We start from the raw sequence: 22342 nt of genomic DNA, 5'->3' as shown, positions 1-22342 counted from the left end.
CTGAGTTCCAGAGGAGAATAGATGTGCTAAAACCTCTCATGTTCATGACCTCCTTGTCTTCTAGGTCTCTGTTGTAATGTGAGTCTTTCTCTGTGGTAACTTAGGACGCAGCTACTCTTGAAAGTGTCCTCCAGGGATATGGTGCCACCAACAGGTCAACTTGTACTTGCGGGGTGTGTGCATCAGCGGCCTGATGGTGCCTTCTGGCTTTCTGATACCCCAAAATTGCCGCTGTGCCTTTGGCCAGACCCCAACAACTTGGGATCAAGTTTACAAAGAAATTGAACTAACAAAAGTTAGGTATGTGGGAACTATGCCCACAAACCACCTCCAGCTCAGGTATACAATCTCATTTATTGGCCTTATTTCAGAGACCCATAAATAAATCTCAAAAGAGATCAAATGCCACAGTTAATCTTGGACCCATACATGGCTGATGAGACTGGGGTAAATCAGAGGGGGGCAGGTTGGCCTGTTGGCCCACCCAAGCAGAGCCCCCAGGAGCCACTTGCTTCCATAATCCAAAATCACCTCCATACTCCACTGTCTCAGTACAGGCCTCACCAAGATAATCTGCTGAAAATTTTGGTATGTGGTTTTTGTGACTGAAATCTCCAGGCTTTTTCAGAGTTGGGATGGGCTACCTCCTCCCACTTCCCAATACACATGGAAGCACTGGCAGTCACCCCCACGAACCAACTCCAGTGCCACACTTTAAGCTCTACTGCTGGCTTTACTTCAGAGACCCTTGAATAAATTTCAAAAGAGATCAAAAGCTGCAATTAGTTTGGACTCTTGCATGGCTGAACAGACTGGGGTAAATTGGAGCAGAGGCAGGTTGGCCTGTGCCTGCCCAAGCAGACCCCCTGGAAGGTGCTTTTTTCCACAATCCAAAATCACCCCCATACCCCAGCCTGACTCCACTGTCTCAGGATGGACCTCACCAAGATATAATCTGCTGAAAATTTTGTAATGTGGATCTTAGCTCACCAACGACCTGGGCCCAGAGACACAGCAGCAAGTACCAGAAGATACCACAACAGCAGAGATCTCTCCGGGCCCCATACCAAGCCAATTTCACGAGGGCACTCCAGATGGAGCAGGTGCACTCTCCCTGCCTACTCCAGTTGGAATCCCGGTGACCAAGAGCTTCCACAAGCGAGGCCCAGGTATTCGGGTTCCAGGACTGAATCTTCAGGCTGCATGGTGGCAGAAGACCTGGGCTCTGTCTCCAAGCAGGTTGACTGTCACACCCACAGTTTGCCTCCTAGTGCCAACTTAGTGCACTGACAGCCTGGCTCACAGACTCCCAAATGAATCCCAAAATGGATTAGTGCGACTAATTACAGTTGCTTGAACTCTCATGATATTCAAAATTAGCAATGGAAAATAAATTATCTAGCGTTTTCCCCTGACTGGTAGGTGTCAATGGTGGTGGGAAATTTTGAGTGAAACATAATGTTTCAAATTAGACAAAGAGGATTGGGGAAATTGTCTCCCATAGAGGCATGGTGAGGACTTGGATGTGTGAGTGTTGTGGGGGCAGTTGATCCAACGGGGATACTGGGGACATTGGTGGTGGAAAATGTGCACTGGTGGAGGGATGGGTGTTCCATCAATGTATGGCTGAATCTTAAACATGAAAGCTTTGTAACTCTATCTCACGTTGTACAAAAAAAAAAAAAAGAGAGAAAGAAGTAATGTGGAGTTCATGCCTAAATCAATCAGCTTAATCAATGGCTGAACAAATAGCAGTACTCCTACATTATGTAAACAATTTTTAATTAAAAAAACCCCTGAGATTACCACACAAAGGTGGGAAGTGGAGGACTAAAAGCAACATATGAGCAGTGATGAGGGTTACTTTGCTAGTAGTGAGTACTGTAACTACAGCAAAACCATAAACATTAGTACTATTGTAACCATGCTTTCTAACCTATAATTTAAAACTTCTAAATATGTAGTTTTTGTTTATGCTGTATATATTGTAGAGTTTTGAGCTTTAAATGACCACTAATCATTATTCTAAGAGAAAGTTAAGAGAATAAAACTTATTAATTGTTAAAAAAAATGAAAAGAAAGTGTACTCTGCTGGGTATCTGTCTTTATTTCAGGTTCTCTTCCCTGCTTGGTAGTTTTATTTACCCATTGTTTAAGGATTCTGCTCTAGGCTTTTGTTTGCTGGTGGGAACTATTCCCTCCAGATGAGCTCTGCTCACAGCCCCAAATCATATTTGTTGTGCAATTTTTGAGTCACCTTGGTCGCTCTTAGCTTACTTATCCACCATAGAGATGCTCAGACATGGGGGAATTCTAGTAACAAACATGGAGTCATAATCCTAGGTCTGAGTTGGCATCCCCTAATTTCTTCCCCTTGCATTTCAACTTGTAATTTTCTTCTCTACAACTCTGACCCAGAGTCAAAAACTAGAATGACTCTGAACTAGAGACAAGACTATGAATGACAGGTCCTATATAATGCATTATTTGGAGAGAGCAATGTGAAGCAGAAAGAGACAAAGTGAAAAGTGTGGGCACAATTATGTATCTTTTCATGTATACAAAGTGATATTTTTTATAAATTTACATTTCCCAAGACATCATTCCATATTATTCTATACATATCTATTGGACCACATATGAATTTCTCAAATGTTCTTGGGCTCCCTTTAGATCAGTGGATTCATGGGTATAAGATACACAAATCTCTCTAAATAGATGGTATGTGAATATGAACCCTTCCCCTCCATGCTGTAAACTGAAAACTGATATAAAATTGTTCCCCCTTATTATTGCATTCAAAAGTTCATGAAAATAATCTTCCAGTTTTGACTTTCTTCTAGTGTATGTGTCTAAAATTGAGTTTTGGGTCTGTGGCCTACCTCACTGATTAAAATTTCTTCCTTGCAGGAGTAATAATTCAAGTTTGACTCTTGGTGCCACCGTTAAGCCCTGAGCATAATACTTGGAGCTCTGACTGTGTGAGTACTTAAATATGATGTGTGGCCCCAGTGATCATCACAACTAAATGTGAAAACAGCAAAGTCAGTGTGTCTACACCCTTAGGCATCTAAGATGCTACAACAGCAACAAAGAAGGGAAAGCGTGAAATATCATCCAAAAATCTAACCGAAAACCCCACGAAAATGTCAATTTAATATATCCAGCATCAAATTCCACTGAAGCTATAGTGACCTCAGAACACCATTTCCCCACCCAATGCTGCAGGAATCCCTAACAACACACAGGAATAGCTTTAAACTCTTGCTTTTAAAGCAACATTAAAAACAATGAACTGGCTGTTTTCCAGTCCATACTTCAGAACTAAAAAAATAAAAAAGACCCATCAATTTAGTGCACCCACCCATAGTGCTTCCTGGCAGAGGTGAAGGAGAAGCAGCTCTTGGTACTTCATACAGTTCCAGGTAAACCACAGCAATGATCTTCCCAGAATCCCGGTCTTGACTTCCCCCTGGCGGCCAAATGTTGCATTACCTAAACTGGTGGAAAAGTGCATTGAGCTGGAAATTCTCTGTCCTTCTCAGTCTTTTCTTTATGTTTTTAACCACTTCATTATTTTCTACTACCCTCCTAACCCTTTACCCTTGTTCTTACATTTCTAAAAAGCAAAACAAACTTAGAGGGAAATAACAGACCAACCCAATGATTTCTACAAAGTGTCCACTTTAAATATAAGCATACAGAAAATATTTTAGAAATGGGCCTTAAGTATAACATAAAATATTAATTAAAAGGACTGGAGCGATAGGTACAACAGGTGGCCATATGCCTTGAATGTGGCTGACCTGGGTTTGATTCTTAAATCCCTGAATACTGCCAGGAGTAATTTCTGAGTGTAAAGACAGGAGTAACCCCTGTACATCGCTGGATGTGACCCAAAAAGCAAAAATATAAAATAAAAATTTATTAAAAGAAGATGTGGTGATATAATATAAAAGGGTAATATACCAAAGAGAAAAATCAACAGCATAGAAGATATATATGTAATTATACATTGTATATATAAACTTTGATAAAGTTAAAATTATCAGAAAACTCATATTCCTAGAGGAATGCACACCGAATATGATAGTCTGAAGAGTAATTAAAAAAACAACGTAAGTGAAATTATAGGTAAAAGGGTCCAAGCTGGGATCTCTACAGATGGCCTAATTATAAGGCCATATGCTCCTGGTAGTTATGTGCAATTGTATCAGTACCTTCAAATACAAGGAGTGATATGCCATAAAAAAAAGAAGAATCTTTCTTGCTTAAAGACACGGCAATTGTATTTCCCTGAGAAGGCTGTTTCTCTATCTAAATGATTAGGAGATTGTGAGTTTCCAAGATATAGTATGGGTGTGCAAGGGATGAAGCACTTGGTGGTCTAGAACCATCTCCATATGAATATTCAGGTTAAATAGCGTACCACTATGCGACCTCAAAAAATTTCTGTTCTTTGTGAACACACAGCGGCTGTTAACCAAAAGGTTGGTGGTTCGTGCCCACCTAGGGACACCAGATGTGTGCTCACAAAGAACAGGGGGGCTGCAGGGCTCTATTTCTCCTGCTGCCCAAGTTGGGTAGTCTTACGATGCTTCCCCCACCCCGGGGAGGCTAATGGAGATGGGCAGGTGAAGGAAGGAACGAGTGCCAGGCAATTGCAGTTTATTCCAATCTCCGTTCCCGTTCTGCTGCTTCTTCCGTCTTCTATGTCTTCTCCAGTACTTCTGTGTCTTCTCCCGTGCTTCTGTGTCTCCCCTGCTTCTGTGTGTTCTCCGTGCTTCTGTATGTTCTCCTGTGCTTCTGTGTGTTCTCCTACGCTTCTGTGTGTTCTCCCTTACTTCTCCTACAGTCTTAGTTTATATAGCAATCACATGGGGTGGTAACACAAACCAATGATGTAGTACTTGATCTTCTGCGCTTGCACCATCAGGTCCTCGATGGATGCTTCTGATGCCAGTGTACATGCGTTGAAAGTACAGACAGTCATTTTAGTCTTTCTTCGTTTTGGCAGTTTAGTTCATCCCTGATATTTTTTTCAGCCTCTCCTAGCTCATCTTCTTAAAGCTGCCATATTGGGGGCTCTTTCTGTGTCAGGTGAATGAGGCCCATTGTTGTTACTGTCTTTGGCATATCAAATACGCCACAGGTAGCTTGCCAGGCTCTGCCGTGCGGGCGGGGTACTCTCAGTAGCTTGCTGGGCTCTTCGAGAGGGATGGAGGCTTTTAGGGCAGTCTCCAATCGCCCTTAGAGGTGTTCCCATGGTTTACACCATATTTGAACCCTATGAAATATGGTTCTGGAATTATGGAAAATAGGTATTAAGTGTCTTATGGTGTGTCGCGTGGCCTGGAGTGTGGCGGTGGCTGGGTAGTGGAGGTAGTGGGGGTCAGCCAGTGAGGTATTTATCTGGCTTGGGTAGTGTGGGGCGTCTGGGTTTGACCCCTCCCTAAGGAGCCAGAGATTGGAGGAGGCAGACAGAGGATCTTGTTTCCAGGTCTCCTTGAGCCTAGAGTCCAAGGTCACAAAGTTCTGCTTACCTGGTTCTGTGGGGCTTTATTTCTGCCCATGATTAAATCACCATGATTGTTCCTTGCCAGCAGAATATGAAAATGAAATTTCCTTGAAAGTGTATTTTATATCATGAGATGTTTCGTGGGCGGCTTAAGATAGTCTGCTCAAGATTTCAAAGTGTCAATTTGCTGCCAGATTGGGAAAAACACCAGGAATTCATTCCTAATGCCATTCCTTGATGAAGAGCAAATGATAAAGAAATTAGCAAAATAAATTATAGCAATAAAAAGCACTATTATTCATCCATAAGAAGAGGGTGACCATAGTTTTCAAGCTAAGTGAATCTAGAAAACATTATGATAACTAAGACAAATTCTACAGACTACAACATAATTTATAAAACCTTTCAATATAAAATAACAAAAGCAGGCAAATGCATTGACATGAAATGTAATTTTTTTATGGTGAGATGTGAGGAGGAAGGATTGTGAGAGATGGTACTGGGAAGTGGTATATAAATGATGATATATAATGTATATAATGATAATATATAATAAGATTCTTTAGGAAGATAAATATTATGGAAGAAAAATTGCAATTTAAGTATCAATGTGAGAATATAGGAAAATAATGAATACATGTTTAAAAGGATTGACTTTATGGAATGTGATTTATATTTTAGAGACCTTGAGATCTATGGGTAGATATAGAGATTATCTGTATATACCATTTTAATAGCACCGCACTGTGACACTGTCATCCCATTGTTCATCAATTTGCTGGAGCAGGCACCAGTAATGCCTCCATTGTGAGACTTGTTGTTACTGTTTTTGGCATATCAAATATGCCATGGGCAGCTTGCTAGACTCTGCCGTGCAGGTGGGATACTCTCAGTAGCTTGCCAGGCTTTCCAAGAGGGACAGACAAATCAAACCTGGTCGGTCACATGCAAGGCAAACACCCTACCCGCTGTGCTGAAATAGAGCTTTTATAGAGATTATAAATGTATTGTTTTGCATGCCTCCATGCCCATATATATTCAGAGAGATGTGAAAGAATTGTAAGGAGCAGCAAACACATTTGATTGTTTAAAATTGGTAAATAGGAAATAATCACTGCATCACTGTCATCCCATTGATCATCAGTTTGCTCTAGCAGGCCCAGTAATGTCTCCATTCATCCTAGTCCTGAGATTTTAGCAGCCTCTTTTTACTCGTGATGCTTCATTAGAGGCTCTTCAGGGTCAGGGGAATGGGACCCATCATTGTTACTGTATTTGGTATATGAATACACTACAGGGAGCTTGCCCGGCTCTCCCCCATGCAGGCAGTAAACTCTCAGTAGCTTGCCAGATTCTGCAAGTGGGAGAACTAGGCGATCAGATGTCATGTTCATGCTTCCGGGAGCTTGGTTTTATAGTCTCTGGATGTTGGCCATTGATGGGAATACACGGCACTGGGGAAATTTCTGGGTGTGACTGCCTAGCAACTGGAAAATGGGGAATCTGGGTGGAAGAGGCCCAGTCTCAATCCGAGCTGCCTTGGAGATCTTGGCCCCGGGTCCCACACACCTGGGTTCCTCTGCCAGTTCCTTCATGCATGAGGCTCATCCAAATGTGTGGAGAGTGACCTTGATATTAATAATAATAATAATAATAATAATAATAATAGCAACTTAATAGTAAAAAGATAAATTACTAATTGAAAATAGGCTAGATCAGAATGGATCCAGCTATTTTGGACCAGAATACATATTTCTCCAAAGATGGTATACAAAAACTTTTATTTGTTGTTCTTTTTGGCTTTTCTGGGGGGCGGGGGGAGGACCCCTGTGCTCAGGTCTTATTCTTGTGCTCAGGGGACCATATCGGGTGCCAGGAATTAAACCTGGGTTGATCATGTGCAAAGAAAGCACCCTACCTACTGTGCTATTGATCTGGCCCCACATACAAATTTTCAAGAAGCACATGAAAAAAATGATCCACATCATTAGCCATCAGGGAAATGTACATCTAAATCACAATGAGAAACCGCTTTGCACCCAGTAGGAAGCTATAATATTAAAAAAAAGAGACAGATAATAACAAGCATTGACTGGGATATGGAGAAATCAGAAATGGTCGATAAAAACGTAGACTGTGTGGTCACTTCAGAGAATGGTCTGGCAGTTCCTCAAATAGGGCCTAGCAATTCTACTCCTATTTGTGTAAGAGAAATAAAAACCGACATGATCAAAATCAAAAACAGAAACACAAATGTTCCCAGAAGTGTTATTCATAATAACCACAAAGAAATGGCCTGTGTCCATCAACTGATAAATAAAACACACTGGAATATTAGTCAACAACAAAGAAAGATAAAGATCGATGCACACTGAAACATTACAATCCTTGAAAGCACAACGAGAAACCAAAAAAACAGGACACAAACCCCAGATCCTACAGGACGCTGCTGATACCACATGGAAGGGAGGCAGCTGCCAGAAGAAGAAAAAGGAACAAGACTTCCCAAGCAAGGAACTTGTACCTATAACTGATAAAGACTACAAACGTTCTAAAATTGGCTGGTGATAGTCATACAATTCTAATACACTATGAGGAGAATAAAAAAAGGATCAATTCATGCGCATGGCCAGGCTTTTGTGAAGTTCCTCATTTGAAGAACAAAAAGTGGGTGGGACTCTGGGGTTATCTCCAAGCCTGAGAAACCCAGGTCACCTACTCAAGACATTCTCTAAATAAAATGATGACAGTATTTTATAGTATAACGTTTTATTTTGGGGGGTGGGGCGGGCCACATGGCAATGCTTGGGGCTTACTCCTGGTGGGGCTTGGGGGAACTCTGTGGGATGATGGGGATTGAAGCCAGGTCTGTTGCATGAAAGGCCGTGCAGTTTTGGAGGCTTTCCCCCCTGATCCACTGCACATTCAGTTTCACAGGGTCCGCATAATCTGGCCCTAGCTCAGCGGACAGCCTGCTTTGGTCAAAGGGGACAACAGCTGGGGCTGGAGAGATAGGACAGTGGGGAAAGCACTTGCCTTGCATGCAGCTGAGCTAAGGTTAATCCCTGACAAGGCATATGAGCCACAACCATGCCCCCACTCCCCTTACTCCCCAAGCCAGGGGTCACTCTTGAGCTCAGAGCCAGAAAGTCCCTGAGCACTGCTGGGTATGGCCCTAGAACAAAAGCAAGTGGGACAACAGCTGGAAGACGCTGAGCCAGGCACCCCAGTCTCAGGAGAGGGCCAGCAGCCTGTGCTCCAAGGGTTGGCAGACACATTATTTGTTCTATTCACTCACTCTATTTTCAAAAGTCCCTTAAGCTTCTCAGTGGATTTTAAATAATGATTTCAATTAGCCTTTTATAGCTAAAAATGTCTCAGATCTAGGAAGGGAAAAAAAAAAAAAGTATTGTGCCTTTTAAACTAAGAGGTCCCTGGAAAACTTAGGTGAAGAAGAAAAGCATCAGATTAAAAGTTTGGAACTTTTAAATCAGACACGTGCCCTAAAGAGAGTGAGGTATTCCCTAGGTTTTTCCATTTATATCATGCCAATCTTCTCCTGATCTGATTTCTTTCACTAAGGTCCTCTCTTGCTCCCCTCTTTAACCAAATATGGAAGGTATTTACTTAAGTGCTCCTTATGATTCCTAAAAATTGTCATTTTGTAATTATTTATAATTATTCAAGTCTAAAATAATCATGTAAACAAATGAAATCTAAGTTCAAAATTGAAGGGAAGGGAACACTGAGCAGGTTTTTAACTCACTTCCCTATGAGTGTGAACCACTGTGCGAGTGCTAACTTTGCTGTAAGAGCCACAGTAATAATCAGCCTCGTCCTCAGGCCTGAGCCCAGAGATGGTCAGGGTCGCTGTCTTGCCAGACTTGGAGCCAGAGAAGCGATCAGGGATCCCTGAAGGCCGATTGTTGACATTATAAATCAGCATTTTGAGGGCTGTGCCCTCCTGCTGCTGGTACCAGGAGACATAGCTATATCTCCCAATGTCATTGCTGGTTCCTGTACAGGAGATGGTGACTGTCTGTCCTGGAGTCCCAGACACTGAGGGAGGCTGAGTCAGGACATTCTGGGCCCAGGTTCCTGAAGAAAGAGAAACAAAACACTGGTGAGTTCAGGCTGATTCTGGATAAACCTGAGGCAGGAAGACAGAGGGTGAGCCCAGATATGCCCAGATCCCTTTCCTAAACCTCACCTGGGCCCTGGCTGAGGAGGCTGAGCAGGAGAAGAGCCCAGGTCATGATGGGGATGCCCAGAGTGCTGCCTGCTGACACCCCAACCCTGGGCCTGGCTCTCTGCCAGCTCTTATCCCTGCCCTGCCCCAGAGAAGGGAGGGGCCTGCATGCAAAGCTGCTTCCTGCACCTGCCTCTGCTCACCCCTCTCTGGCCTGGCCTGGGACTCCAGATATCTGATAAATTTTGATATCAAAGATATCTAGAAAAATAATTCTTCTGACATTATTTTTCCCAGAATAAAGATTTCTTGATACTTGATTTACAGAGAATAATAAATGTGCTGAAGTCCTTCGTGTCCAAGACTTCTTGTGTCTTCTGGGTCTCTGCTGTGTTGTGACTCTCTCTCCATGTAAACACAAGCCTGGGGCACCCCTAGGGAGTACTTTCTGTCTAAAGCCAGGCTTCATTTTGCTGTCTACCATTAGGAATATTTAGTTGCTCATCTCTCTAACACTTGCTCTTGGTGATCAGTGTCTTGTGGGGCCTCCTAGGTACACATGTTTCTTTGCACGCATCACAAATGTTTGTGCTGAGACAGCTACAGAATACAATTCCTCAGGTACCTTGGTCACTCAGACCACTGAGGTAATTACCACATCAATGCTCTGGAGTGAGGGAGCCTGAGCAATAAACAAAAGCACAAGGAAGATACTCCCATTTGTGTCTCACAATGCCATCTTTGCATTCCTTAAACTTGTCAACTTTTACTTCCCAACACTGATTCAACAAGAGACTCAAGACTATAAATTATATATTCTATTATTGGCATTATAGGAGATAGTAGTGACAGACACTGGGAGAAATGCATACTCAATTACGTAGCGCTTGTATCACTGTCATCCCATTGTTTATCGATTTGCTCAAGCGGGCACCAGTAACATCTCCATTGTGAGACTTGTTGTTACTGTTTTTGGCATATCAAATACACAACGGATAGTTTGCCAGGCTCTTCCGTGTGGGTGGTAGCTTGCTCTTGATAGCTTGCCGGGCTCTCCGAGAGGAATCAAACCTGGGTCAGCTGCATGCAAGGCAATTATGTACCTTTGTATATACACAGTGAGATATTTATATTGTCCAATATCTTATTGTATTTTACCTCATATACATTTATTAGGTCACAGGGGAGTTGCAATATTCTGAGCTTCCTTTAACACAGTGAAGCAGTGAATGTATAGGTGAGTGATACATAAATCTCTCTATATAAATAATATATTAGAATAAACCCACCTCTCCACTGTGTAAAGTTCACATAAAATTTTAGACCCTCTTTATTCCTTTCAAAAGCTTGTAAAATTATCTTCAATCTCTAATATTTAGTCTTTTGCTTTTTCTTTAATTTGCACATTTTCTAATACCTGTGGTCTAAACCTGAGTTAGTGTCTGTAGACTAGCTCACTGGTTACAGGGCCTGTCTGGTATGAGTAAGTCTTCCAGGTTGATGTCTGGTGCCACTGCACGTCCTGAACAGGATCTTGGAAGCTCTGCTGTTTCAAATTGGCAGCTTTGCTGCCGGAATCCGAGCACCATAAGGGATTTTCTGCAGTACAACATCCAGGTGGGTGTGAACACCAAAATGAACAGCTGTAACCCACGATGAGCAGTACGAAGAGACACGTGAACTCTTGCACCAGGATAACACTGCCACAGGGATCACAGTGCTGTGTGTGTGAGCACTAAAATCTGATATGTGGCCCAGTAGGCAACATGACTAAATGTGAAAGCACCATAGTCAGTGTGTTTTGAACCCTTAGACATCACACACCTACCACTACTAGAGCAACAAAGAAGGAAAAGAAAACCATAAGTTCAAAAAAAATTTTTTTAAACACCGTCCTTAGTGTCAAGTTAAACAATACACTCAGCGTCAGATTGCACTCCAGCTGTAGGGAGCTCACACCAACATTTCTGCATCCTACGCAGCAGAAAACCCTGAGAGCACACAGAGAGGGGACAGCTATTTGAGTAACTCAATATGTGGGTCATAAAATGTGTATCATGAGGGAAACTCCTGGATTTGAAGCAACATCAAAGGTCCTGAACTTTCTGTCTCCCATTTTGTGTCTCTGGATTCAAAAATAGCCACAAAAGTAGTACTTGTATCACTTGTCATCCCATTGATCTTCGATTTGCTCGAGCGGGCTCCAGTAACATCTCCATTTGTCCCTGTCGTGTGCTAGTGTAGCCCAGTGGTATCTGCTCGCTCCAGGAACAGGAAGAGCTTCAAACCGTTCATTCAGGCCAAACTAGTACACCCACCCATATTTCTTCTAGGAAGAGCAAAGGATAGGCAGTTCTTGGTACATCATACAGTTCAGGATACTTCTAATGTTCAGGATAAACTACAGCAATGAATTTCCCCGACCAAGCTCTTTACCTCCACCTGGTGGCCACAAACTTCATTACAAAGACTGATAAAAAGCACTGTGGCACTGTAGCACTGAACTCCCTTTCTTCATCATTTGCTCGAGTGGCACCAATAACGTCTCCATTGTGAGACTTGTTGTTACTGTTTTTGGCATATCGAATACGCCATGGGTATCTCGCCAGACTCAGCTATGCAGGCAGGATACTCTCAGTAGCTTGCCAGGCTCTCCAAGAGGGACGGAGGAATCAAACCCGGGTCAGTTGCATACAAGGCAAATGCCCTACCCGCTGGTGTTTACCTTGCACATGGCCGACCCAGTTTCAATTCCCAGCATCCCATATGGTCCCCTGAGCACCAAAAGGAGTAATTCCTGAGTGCAGAGCCAGGATTAGCCAGGAGTAACCCCTGAGCATCACTGGGTGTGACACAAAAGATAAAAAGCACAGTTGGAAAAGCACAAATGAGCTGAAAATCCTCTCCTCCATTCCCTCTCTTTTCTTCTATGTTGGGAAACAGTAATACTTGGGGGGAAAGGATAGAAAACCACCTCGATTCTTTCTAGTCTTTTTCTACCTTCTTTCCCTGGTCTTCAGAATCCAAAAAAGACAAAGTAAATTAAAAGAAAATAAAAACAAATGATTTCAACAAAGTGTCCATTTTATGGCCTTCTATTTCATTTTTATTTTATTTATTTTTTAAAGTGAGCCTGGCAAGCTACCGAAGATATCTTGCCCGCAGGGCAAAGCCCTGCAAGCTAGCCGTGTAATATTCGATATGCCAAAACCAGTAACAAGTCTCAGAATGGAGACGTTACTGGTACCGCTCGAGCAAATCAATGAACAACAGGATGACAGTGATACAGTGATTACAGCAAAGTGCTCGTTTTAAATATAAGCATACAGTGACAATCTCTGTCATGTTGACTCACCCACCAGCCTTGAACTTCAGATTCACAACCTAAACCTCGGAAGAAATGCAAAACAAGCAGCTGAAATTCCTAGACACACTGGTCTCCCCTGCTTAAAATCTGGGGCTCCGTGTGGATGGGGGCAAGCCATGTTCCCTGCTACCAGAGCTCCTGCAGTCGCACCACTGGACACTGCTGCCGCCATGCTGACTGCTTAGGACCAAACTTCACAGCTTCATTAAGGTTTCTGCAGACTCATCACAGTTCTAAAGATTCTGAAGTTTCTGGACGTCCAAATTCCACAGCACTTAGTCATGTTCACATTTCAAACTTTCAGTTTGCTTCTGGATAGTCCTATTTAAAAGATTTCAAAGTGTCTATTTTGCTTGTGTGTTGTGAATGAAAACACCAGAAATTGGCGCTTAATTTTATTCATTGATTACCTTATCAAGGGACAAATGAATGATAGTCATAAAAGGAATTATTATTTCTCTGTAACAATTGATTTATGTAGGTTTCAGGATGAATGAACCTAGAAAATATTGAGATCACCAAGAAAAATTAAACAACTAATACTCTATATGAAGCCCTAACAGGAATATATGAACTCCTAACAAGGCAAATGTGTTGACATGGACTGTACTTTTTTTTTTTTTATGTAGAGAGTTGAGGAGGAGAAATATTGGAAAGAACTGATGGTTTGTAGGAAGTTTCTTTATTTAAGAGGAGAAATATATTATGGTATAAAAATATTAATAGATGTATCAAGGTGAGACTATAAGAACACATCTTTTTTCTTTTTTGCTTTTTGGGTCACACCCGGTGATGCACAGGGGTCACTCCTGGCTCATGAACTCAGGAATTACTCCTGGCGGTGCTTGGGGGACAATATGGGATGCTGGGATTCGAACCCGGGTTGGCCACATGCAAGGCAAATGCCCTACCTGCTGTGTTATCACTCCAGCCCCAAGAACACATCTTAAAGGAATGAAATTATGGGATGGCAATTCTATCCGAAAACTCTCCACTTCTATAGGTGAATATCCAGATTATCTCAAACAGTTTATGACTTTATTTTTGTGCATGCTTGCATGCCATACACATTCAGAGAGAATTAGAAACAAATATAAAGAGCAACAAATAGACGACATACGAAAGAATTTTGGGAATATTATTCATGATCACGATCACAAAATCCCGTTAATCATCGATTTCTCAAGCGGGCTAAGTAACCTCTCCATTCGTCCTTTCCCTGAGATCTTAGAAGTCTCTCTCGACTCAGCCCTCCCAAGGATGTCGCACTGGGGGCTCTTTCAGTGTCAGGGGAATGAGATCCAGCTAGTTACGGGTTTTAGCATATGAATACACCATGGGAAGCTTGCAAGGCTGTCCCATGTGGGCAGGAAACTCTCAGAGGATTGCCAGTTTCTCCCAGAGGGAGAAGTAGGCTACAAGATATTGCTTCTGGGAGCTTACTTTTAAGTCTCTGGATGTTGGCAGTTGATGGGATTACACACATCTGGGTTCCTCTGCCAGTAACTTCATGCATGAGGCCTGTCCGAACGTGTGGAGAGGGGCCTCGAGCATGGCTATAGCTAGGTTCCGGTGGTCTTAGGCCGCCAGAAGCTCTGCTCGGGGCAGGGAGGGAAGCTGGAGCCCATCCCCTCTGAAGGGCCCCGGAGAAGACAGCCAGGCATGCGGGCAAGAGACTCTCTGCATAGCTCTCTTCTGGGAGCTTGCTTTTAAGTCTCTGGATGTTGGCTGTTGATGGGATTACACAAATGTTACTATTTTTTAAAAAATTAGAAATCTTAAGTTTGTAATCATTCAATTTCAAAATAAATATAAAAACAAATGAAAATCTAAGTTCAGAAGGGAAAGAGGATAAGATGACTCAGAGCAGGTTTTTGTCTCACTTCCCTATGAGCATGAACCACTGTGCGTGTGCCACCTATCCTGGGTAAGCCACAGTAGTAATCAGCCTCATCCTCAGGCTTGAGCCCAGAGATGGTCAGGGTCGCTGTGTTGCCAGACTTGGAGCCAGAAAAGCGATCAGGGATCCCTGACGGCCGATTATTGACATCATATATCAGCATTTTGGGGGCTGTGCCCTCCTGCTGCTGGTACCAGGAGACATAGTTATATGCTCCAATGTCATTGCTGGTTCCTGTACAGGAGATGGTGACTGTCTGTCCTGGAGTCCCAGACACTGAGGGAGGCTGAGTCAGGACATTCTGGGCCCTGATTCCTGAATAAAGAGAAATAAAACTCTGGTGAGTTCAGGCTTGTTCTGGATGAACCTAAGGAGGAGAGATAATGGGTGAGCCCAGGTGTTCCCAGGGTCCCTTCCCTGAGCCTCACCTGGGCCCTGACTGAGGAGGCTGAGCAGGAGAAGAGCCCAGGTCATGATGGAGATGCCCAGAGTGCTGCCTGCTGACACCCCAACCCTGGGCCTGGCTCTCTGCCAGCTCTTATCCCTGCCCTGCCCCAGAGAAGGGAGGGGCCTGCATGCAAAGCTGCTTCCTGCACCTGCCTCTGCTCACCCCTCTCTGGCCTGGCCTTGGACTCCAGATGTCTCAGGACTTCTTGACAGCAGACCTATCAGAAAAAAATTTCTCCTGATCATATTTTTCTCAGAATTAAGAATTATTTTTACTTGATTGGCGGAGGAGGATGAATGTGTTAAAACCCCTCATGTTCAGGACCTCCTTGTCTTCCAGGTCTCTGTTGTAACAAAAATCTTTTTCTGTGATAACTGAGAACTCAGATCCTTTTAAGAATGCCCTCTGTTGGGAACTGGCCCTTATTTCATATTCTCTTTCCGTTACATAATTTTGTTTACCCATTCATTAAAGATTAGCCCTAGGCTTTTGCTTTTTGTTGGAACTGTTCCTTCCAGAAACGCTCTGCTCACAGCCCCAAATTATATTTGTTTATGTCAAAGTGTCTATTCTGTGGAACCTGAGGCAGCATGGTCGCTCTTAGCTTACTCACCTACTCAACTAGAGTCAAGACTATGAATTATATATCCTATAGTATGCATTATATGGAAAGAGTAATATGAAATAGAGACAAAGTGAAAAGTATGGGCACAGTTATGTATCTTTTGTAATATTTTTTATATTATGTAATATTTTTTATAAATTTACATTATCCAAGACCTCTTTCCATATTATTCTGTACATATCTATTAGACCATATATGAGTTTCTTGATATTTGGCTCCCTTCAGATCAGTGAATTCATAGGAATACGACACAGAACTCTCTCTAAATAGATGTTATATGAATATAAATCCTTGCCCTCCATCCTGTACACTGAAAACTGATACAAAATTATACTCCCTTGTTATTCTATTCAAAAGACTGTAAAATTGTGTTCCAGTTTTTACTTTTTTCTAATATATGTGTCTAAAATTGAGTCTTGGGTCTGTGGTCTACCTAACTGATTAAAACTACTTCCTACAGTAGTAAGGATTCAAGTTTGACTACTGGTGCCACCATATGCCCTGAGCATAGTTCTCAAAGCTCTGAGTGCATGAGAATTTAACTGCGACATGTGACCCCAGTATCACTAACTAGTGAATGTGAAAGCAACACAGTGTGTCTGCAACCCTTAGGCATCACACAACCACAACAGTAACAAAGAAGGGAAAGAACAGTGAGCTGTAATTCAAAAACCTAACAAAAAAAGCACACAAAAACCTCAATTTAATAATATATTTTACATCAAATTCAACTAAAGCTATAATGAACTCAGAGCACCATTTTCCCACCCAAATACTGCAGTAAACCCCGAGAACAGGCTGGAGTGATAGCACAGCGGGTAGGGCGTTTGCCTTACATGTGGCCAATCCGAGTTCAATTCCCAGCATCCCATATGGTCCCCTGAGCACTGCCAGGAGGAATTTCTGAGTGCAGAGCCAGGAGTAACGCCGGGTGTGACCCAAAAAGAAAAGAAAAAAAAAAAAACCTAGCTTCTAGTAACTGAAATGTTAACCAGAGAAAACTCATGAGGGAAGCTCTTGTTTTTAAAGTAAAATTAAAAACAGTGAACTTCCTGTTTTCCAGCCTATACTGTCTAATTCAAGAAGAAACACCAAATTAGTGAGCCCACTAATAGTTCTTTCTGGCAGAGGCCAAAGAGAAGCAGCTCTTGGTACTTCCTACAGTTCCAGGAATACCACAGCAATGATCTTCCCAGAATCTCAGTCTTGACTTCCCCCTGGTGGCCACATATTGAATTACCTAAACCAGTGGAAAACTACATTGAGCTGAAAATCCTCTGTCAATCTTTCCTTTATGTTTTTAACCACTTCATTGGTTTCTACTTCCTTTTAACCTATTTCCCCTGTTTTCATATTTCTAAAGAGCAAAACAAACTTAAGGGAAAGAACAGACCAGCACAATAATTTCTACAAAGTGTCCACTTTGAGTATAAGCATACAGAAAATATTTTGAAATGGACCAAAAGTACAGCATTTAATACTAAACAAAAGAAGCTAGAGTGATATAAAATCAAAATGTAATATGCAAAGTAGAAAAATCACCAGCATAGAAGGCAAATACGTATATTTGTCATATACCAAGACATATACACATATGTATATACCCATATATAAACTTTGATTAAGGTAAAAATTATCAGGAACCACATCTCCTAAAGGAATGCACACTGAACATGATAGCCTCAGACTCAAGAGTAATTAAGAAAAAATAACATAACTGAAATTATCGGTAAAGAAGCTCTGGGATTGCTACAGCGCGCCTAACTTGAAGGCCGTATTGCTAGGTTCCAGTGGTCTTTAGCCTCCGGGAGCTCTGAATCACTCTCTTCTGAGAGCTTGCTTTTCAGTCTCTCTCTGGATGTTGGCCGTTGATGGAATTACACACACCTGGGTTCCTCTGCCGGTACCTTCATGCATGAGGCCTGTCCGAACGTGTGAAGAGGGGCCTCCAGCATGGCTGTAGCTAGGTTCCAGTGGTCTTCAGCCTCCGGGAGCTCTGCTCGGGGTGGGGAGGGAAGCTGTATGAAGGAGCATTATGGCTTGCAATACAGACACCAAAAGGTTGAAAAAAAAATTTTAAAACAAATAGAAGGAGCAGAAGTGGGAGTGATGTCCCACAAAATAGAAGACTCTTTCTTATTTGGAGACATAGTAGCTGTAGTTACCAGAGAAGGCTGAGAACTTTGCTTCTCTGATCAAATGATTAGGAGATGAAAAGGTTTAATGAAGCTGGGAAATATTTCCTTTCATGAACTATTGTCAGTCAACAGTTTCTGTAGTTAGGGACTAGATGGGGCCAAATGTAAAGGGAAGTAAAATAAGAGGATTTAACCCTTTGTCATGACCTGTTCTCAGTCATTTCACAGTGAAACATTTCTATTCCCCCAAATGGGTCATCATTAAATATACTTGTTCTTCCAGATTTGAGAGAGAAGTTTATTATGGTTCTTAATATAGAAATTGGGGAAGAACACAACAAGATGCGTAAGAATAACAAAGATTGGGTTCTCAGAATGGATATCTGTCGCCAACCACTGATATCTTCAATAAGGAGAGGTTACTTGGATCGAACCGAATCTTTCATTGTCCTTTATATTTTTCTTGATCATCTTCAGTAAAAGTTGATTTTCTAGTCAGTATATCAGGTATTTTTGTGTCATTCACTATCAGTTTTAGAGACAAAGATTGGAAACACTTAAAAACAGAGAAGGGATATGCCTGTCCTTCCAATGTCCCACATGGTGTGTCTCAAAAGTTCCCATTAGGAAATCAATGGATCAAGATAAACCTCATAAATCCTCACCAGTTCTGGCCCCCTCTATCTCTTGCTGTCCTAAGATTGCTAACATCAAGTTATCAAAGAAAGCAGGTAACTTTGCTTTCTTTTTTTTCCTTTGGTACCCCAACTTGAGTTAGTGTCCTAAGATACTTTTTATCTATCCTTCTTATACTCTTTACTCCGTCTTCAATCAGACTGAAAATATCACATGAAATCTTTTTGCTTTTTCCAGGACTGTTTTGTCATGGGGTATGTGTTCCCAGGAAGGCCTCATTCCAAGGCTGGGGATAGTTATTTGTTAATAAAACAAAACCTGTAGGAATCCTTGACCCAATAACAAGATGTAGAGACAATATACTTATTTCAAAAGTATCAAAAGAAGAGACACCCATGCAAGACATAGACTAGAACGGAAGGAAAACCATGTAATTGAAAGTACGAAGGGAAATCTATGTTCTGCCTGTAGAAGCAGAAGTGCTCTGGATTGGAATAAAGCTCCACCACTAGGCATGTCTTGGCCTGTGTCTATTGTTCACAAAGGACACCTGACTTTCATCCCTGTGCCTCCTATTCTGTATCCTTAAACAATCTGTCCTCATAGCTGTCAGAGGCAAGATTTCTGTGATCCCAAGGATGACTGTGAATTTTTCTAGAAGAGAAAGGTTTGGAAATCAGTCAAACCAATATATATATTGCTTTTTAGGTAACACCTGGTGATGCACAGGGATTACTCCTGGCTCTTACACTCAGGAATCACCCCCGGCTGTGCTCAGGGGACCAAATGGGATGCTGGGAATCGAACCAGGGTCGGCCACATGCAAGGCAAATGCCCTACCCACTGTGCTATCACTCCAGCCCCTAGACCAATATTTGAAGGAATTCACCCACCTAAAAAATTCCCTAAGGGGAGGTATATCGTGATTCTTGGTGGTGGAATATGTGCATATGGGTTTTGAGCATTGTATAACTGAGACTTAAACATGAAAGATTTGTAACTTTCCACACATGGTGAATCAATAAAAGAATTAAAAATAAATAAATAAAAAATCCCCTAAGTAGTAATAGTGCCTGGGTGAAACATATCTATCTTATTTTAGATGATGAAGGCTGCAAATGTGAGCTCAGTCTGGACAGAATCCTCAATGCTGTATGTTAAAGGCTGAGAACTTGTCTCAAATCTAAGTGATTAGAGAAGGAAAAGATTTTAATGAAACTGGGAAAATATCCAAGTTCCTTTCATGAACTTTCATGTCCCTCAACAGACTAGATGGGGGCAACTGTAAAGGAGAGGAAACTAAGCGGTTTAATCTCTTTGACATACTTTTGTTTTCTCATTTATTTCACACTGACACATTTAGAGTTCCAAAAATGGGTCATCCTAGATGTACTTGTTTTCCAGTTGTGAAAGAGTAGGTGGCTGTGGTCTTGCCAGGGGACCCTGGATGGGTTGTAAGAGAACCAAATTCTCATGTCCTCAGTGAAGAGAGTCCACTTGAACCCAGTAGAATCTCTCATTTGCCTTCACATTTTTCCTGATCTTCTGTAAAAGATGATTCCCATGAATCCCTTGTCTCAGAATCTTCAGTAGTCTGCAACATGCGCCATGCATTAACAGTTCTAGAGAGATTGAATAAACTTAAAAACAGAGGAGGAAAAGACCTCACATTCTGCCTCCCATATACGACTGTCTCAGAAGTTCCTATTAAGACATAACCAACCAGAATAAACTTCAAAACTTCCCTCCAAATCAGGCCAACTCTACTCCTTGTCATCGATGGTCATGTGAACTTAGGATGCTCTTGCTCAAGATTTGAAAGTGCCAGTTTTCTTCTGCATTGTGGAAGAGAACACCAGGAATTGATTCCTAATTTTATTAATTTATTTATCAAGTGATAAATAAATTGGTAAATTAATTATAGTCATAACAAGAAATATTACTTATCCACTACAAAGAGATTGGTTTGACTTAGGAATTAATACCCCAAGAAAATATTGTGATAATTAAGAAAAGTAAAAGCCATCATTTATGAAACTATTAATATGAAATGAAAGAAGATAAGTCCATTGACACAGAATAAAAGAACATTTTGGGGTAAATTCCAGATGAGGAAGAATATTGGGAGAAACTGATGATATTCAAAGAGTTTCCTTAGGAAGATGACTATATTATGGAGTAAATGTTAATGAATTCTTCAAAGTGAAAATTATAGGAAAACAGTGCATTACATGTCTTAAAGAATAAATTTATGAAATGCACATTCTATCAAAAACTTTCAAAATTTTGGGTAAATATGCAGATTATACAAAGAAGTTCATAAATTTATTGTCATTCATGACTATGTATCCATACATATTCAATGAGAATAATTAAAAATGTAAGAAACGGGAAATAAGAAAAATTATTTAAAAATTAATAAATCCAAAAGAATATGGAGAATATTATCATTTTAAAAACTCAGTAGTTTGGGGGCTGGAGTGATAGCACAGTGGGTAGGGCGTTTGCCTTGCACGCGGCCCACCCAGGTTCGATTCCCAGCATCCCATATGGTCCCCTGAGCACTGCCTGGAGTAATTCCTGAGGGCATGAGCCAGGAGTAACCCCTGTGCATTGCAGGGTGTGACCAAAAAAGGAAAAATAAATAAATAAAAATAGAAACTCAGTAGTTTAAAATTACTTAATTTAAAAATAATTATTGATAAAGCAGAAATGTCTATCAGAATTAAAGGAGCTTGAGGAACACTGAGCAGGTTTTTGTCTCACTTCCCTGTGATCATGAACCACTGTGAGTTTGTTAAAAGCTCTGTAGGAACCACAGTAGTAATCAGCCTCATCTTCAGGCTTGAGCCCAGAGATGGTCAGGGTCGCTGTGTTGCCAGACTTGGAGCCAGAGAAGCGATCAGGGATCCCGGATGGCTGAATGTTAACTTTGTAAATGAGCATTTTGGGGGCTGTGCCCTCCTGCTGCTGGTACCAGGAAACATCATCATATCTCCCAATGTCATCGCTGGTTCCTGTACAGGAGATGGTGACTGTCTGTCCTAGAGTCCCAGACACTGAGGGAGGCTGATTCAGAGCAGACTGGGCCAGAGTCCCTAAATAGAGAGAAAAAATGAAAAAAAAACCCACTCTTGTGAGCTCAAGCTGGGCCCAGGTGAGCATGAGGAATGGAGGAAGGGTGAGTGCACATGTTCCCAGGGTCCCTTCCCTGAGCCTCACCTGGGCCCTGACTGAGGAGGCTGAGCAGGAGAAGAGCCCAGGTCATGATGGAGATGCCCAGAGTGCTGCCTGCTGACACCCCAACCCTGGGCCTGGCTCTCTGCCAGCTCTTATCCCTCCCCTGCCCCAGAGAAGGGAGGGGCCTGCATGCAAAGCTGCTTCCTGCACCTGCCTCTGCTCACCCTTCTCTGGCCTGGCCTTGGACTCTAGATGTCTCAGATTTACAGAGAATAATAAATGTGCTGAAACCCCTCGTGTTCATGATGTCTGTGTCTTATACTATGCTGGGATGTGACAAT

At 41.9% G+C, this 22342-nt stretch overlaps 3 gene segments (V, D, J or C); all 3 read right to left on the bottom strand.

Annotated features, from left to right (window-relative positions):
- Nucleotides 1–5689: 5689 nt before the first annotated feature.
- LOC129407132 (immunoglobulin lambda variable 2-8-like) lies at nucleotides 5690–9774 on the bottom strand. The segment is given in 3 exon segments: nucleotides 5690–5740; nucleotides 9324–9616; nucleotides 9729–9774. Coding segments are annotated over 3 exon segments (390 nt in total).
- Nucleotides 9775–13651: 3877 nt separating this feature from the next.
- Nucleotides 13652–15448, bottom strand: LOC101539401 (immunoglobulin lambda variable 2-18-like). The segment is given in 3 exon segments: nucleotides 13652–13727; nucleotides 15007–15289; nucleotides 15403–15448. Coding segments are annotated over 3 exon segments (405 nt in total).
- Nucleotides 15449–21506: 6058 nt separating this feature from the next.
- Nucleotides 21507–22089, bottom strand: LOC101539128 (immunoglobulin lambda variable 2-18-like). The segment is given in 2 exon segments: nucleotides 21507–21919; nucleotides 22044–22089. Coding segments are annotated over 2 exon segments (459 nt in total).
- Nucleotides 22090–22342: the final 253 nt, after the last annotated feature.

The sequence above is a fragment of the Sorex araneus genome, chromosome 9 (assembly GCF_027595985.1).
Source record: "Sorex araneus isolate mSorAra2 chromosome 9, mSorAra2.pri, whole genome shotgun sequence".
Lineage (NCBI taxonomy): Eukaryota > Metazoa > Chordata > Mammalia > Eulipotyphla > Soricidae > Sorex > Sorex araneus.
The sequence above is the reverse complement of the archived record's forward strand: the minus strand, read 5'-3'. Positions and strand labels throughout refer to the sequence as shown.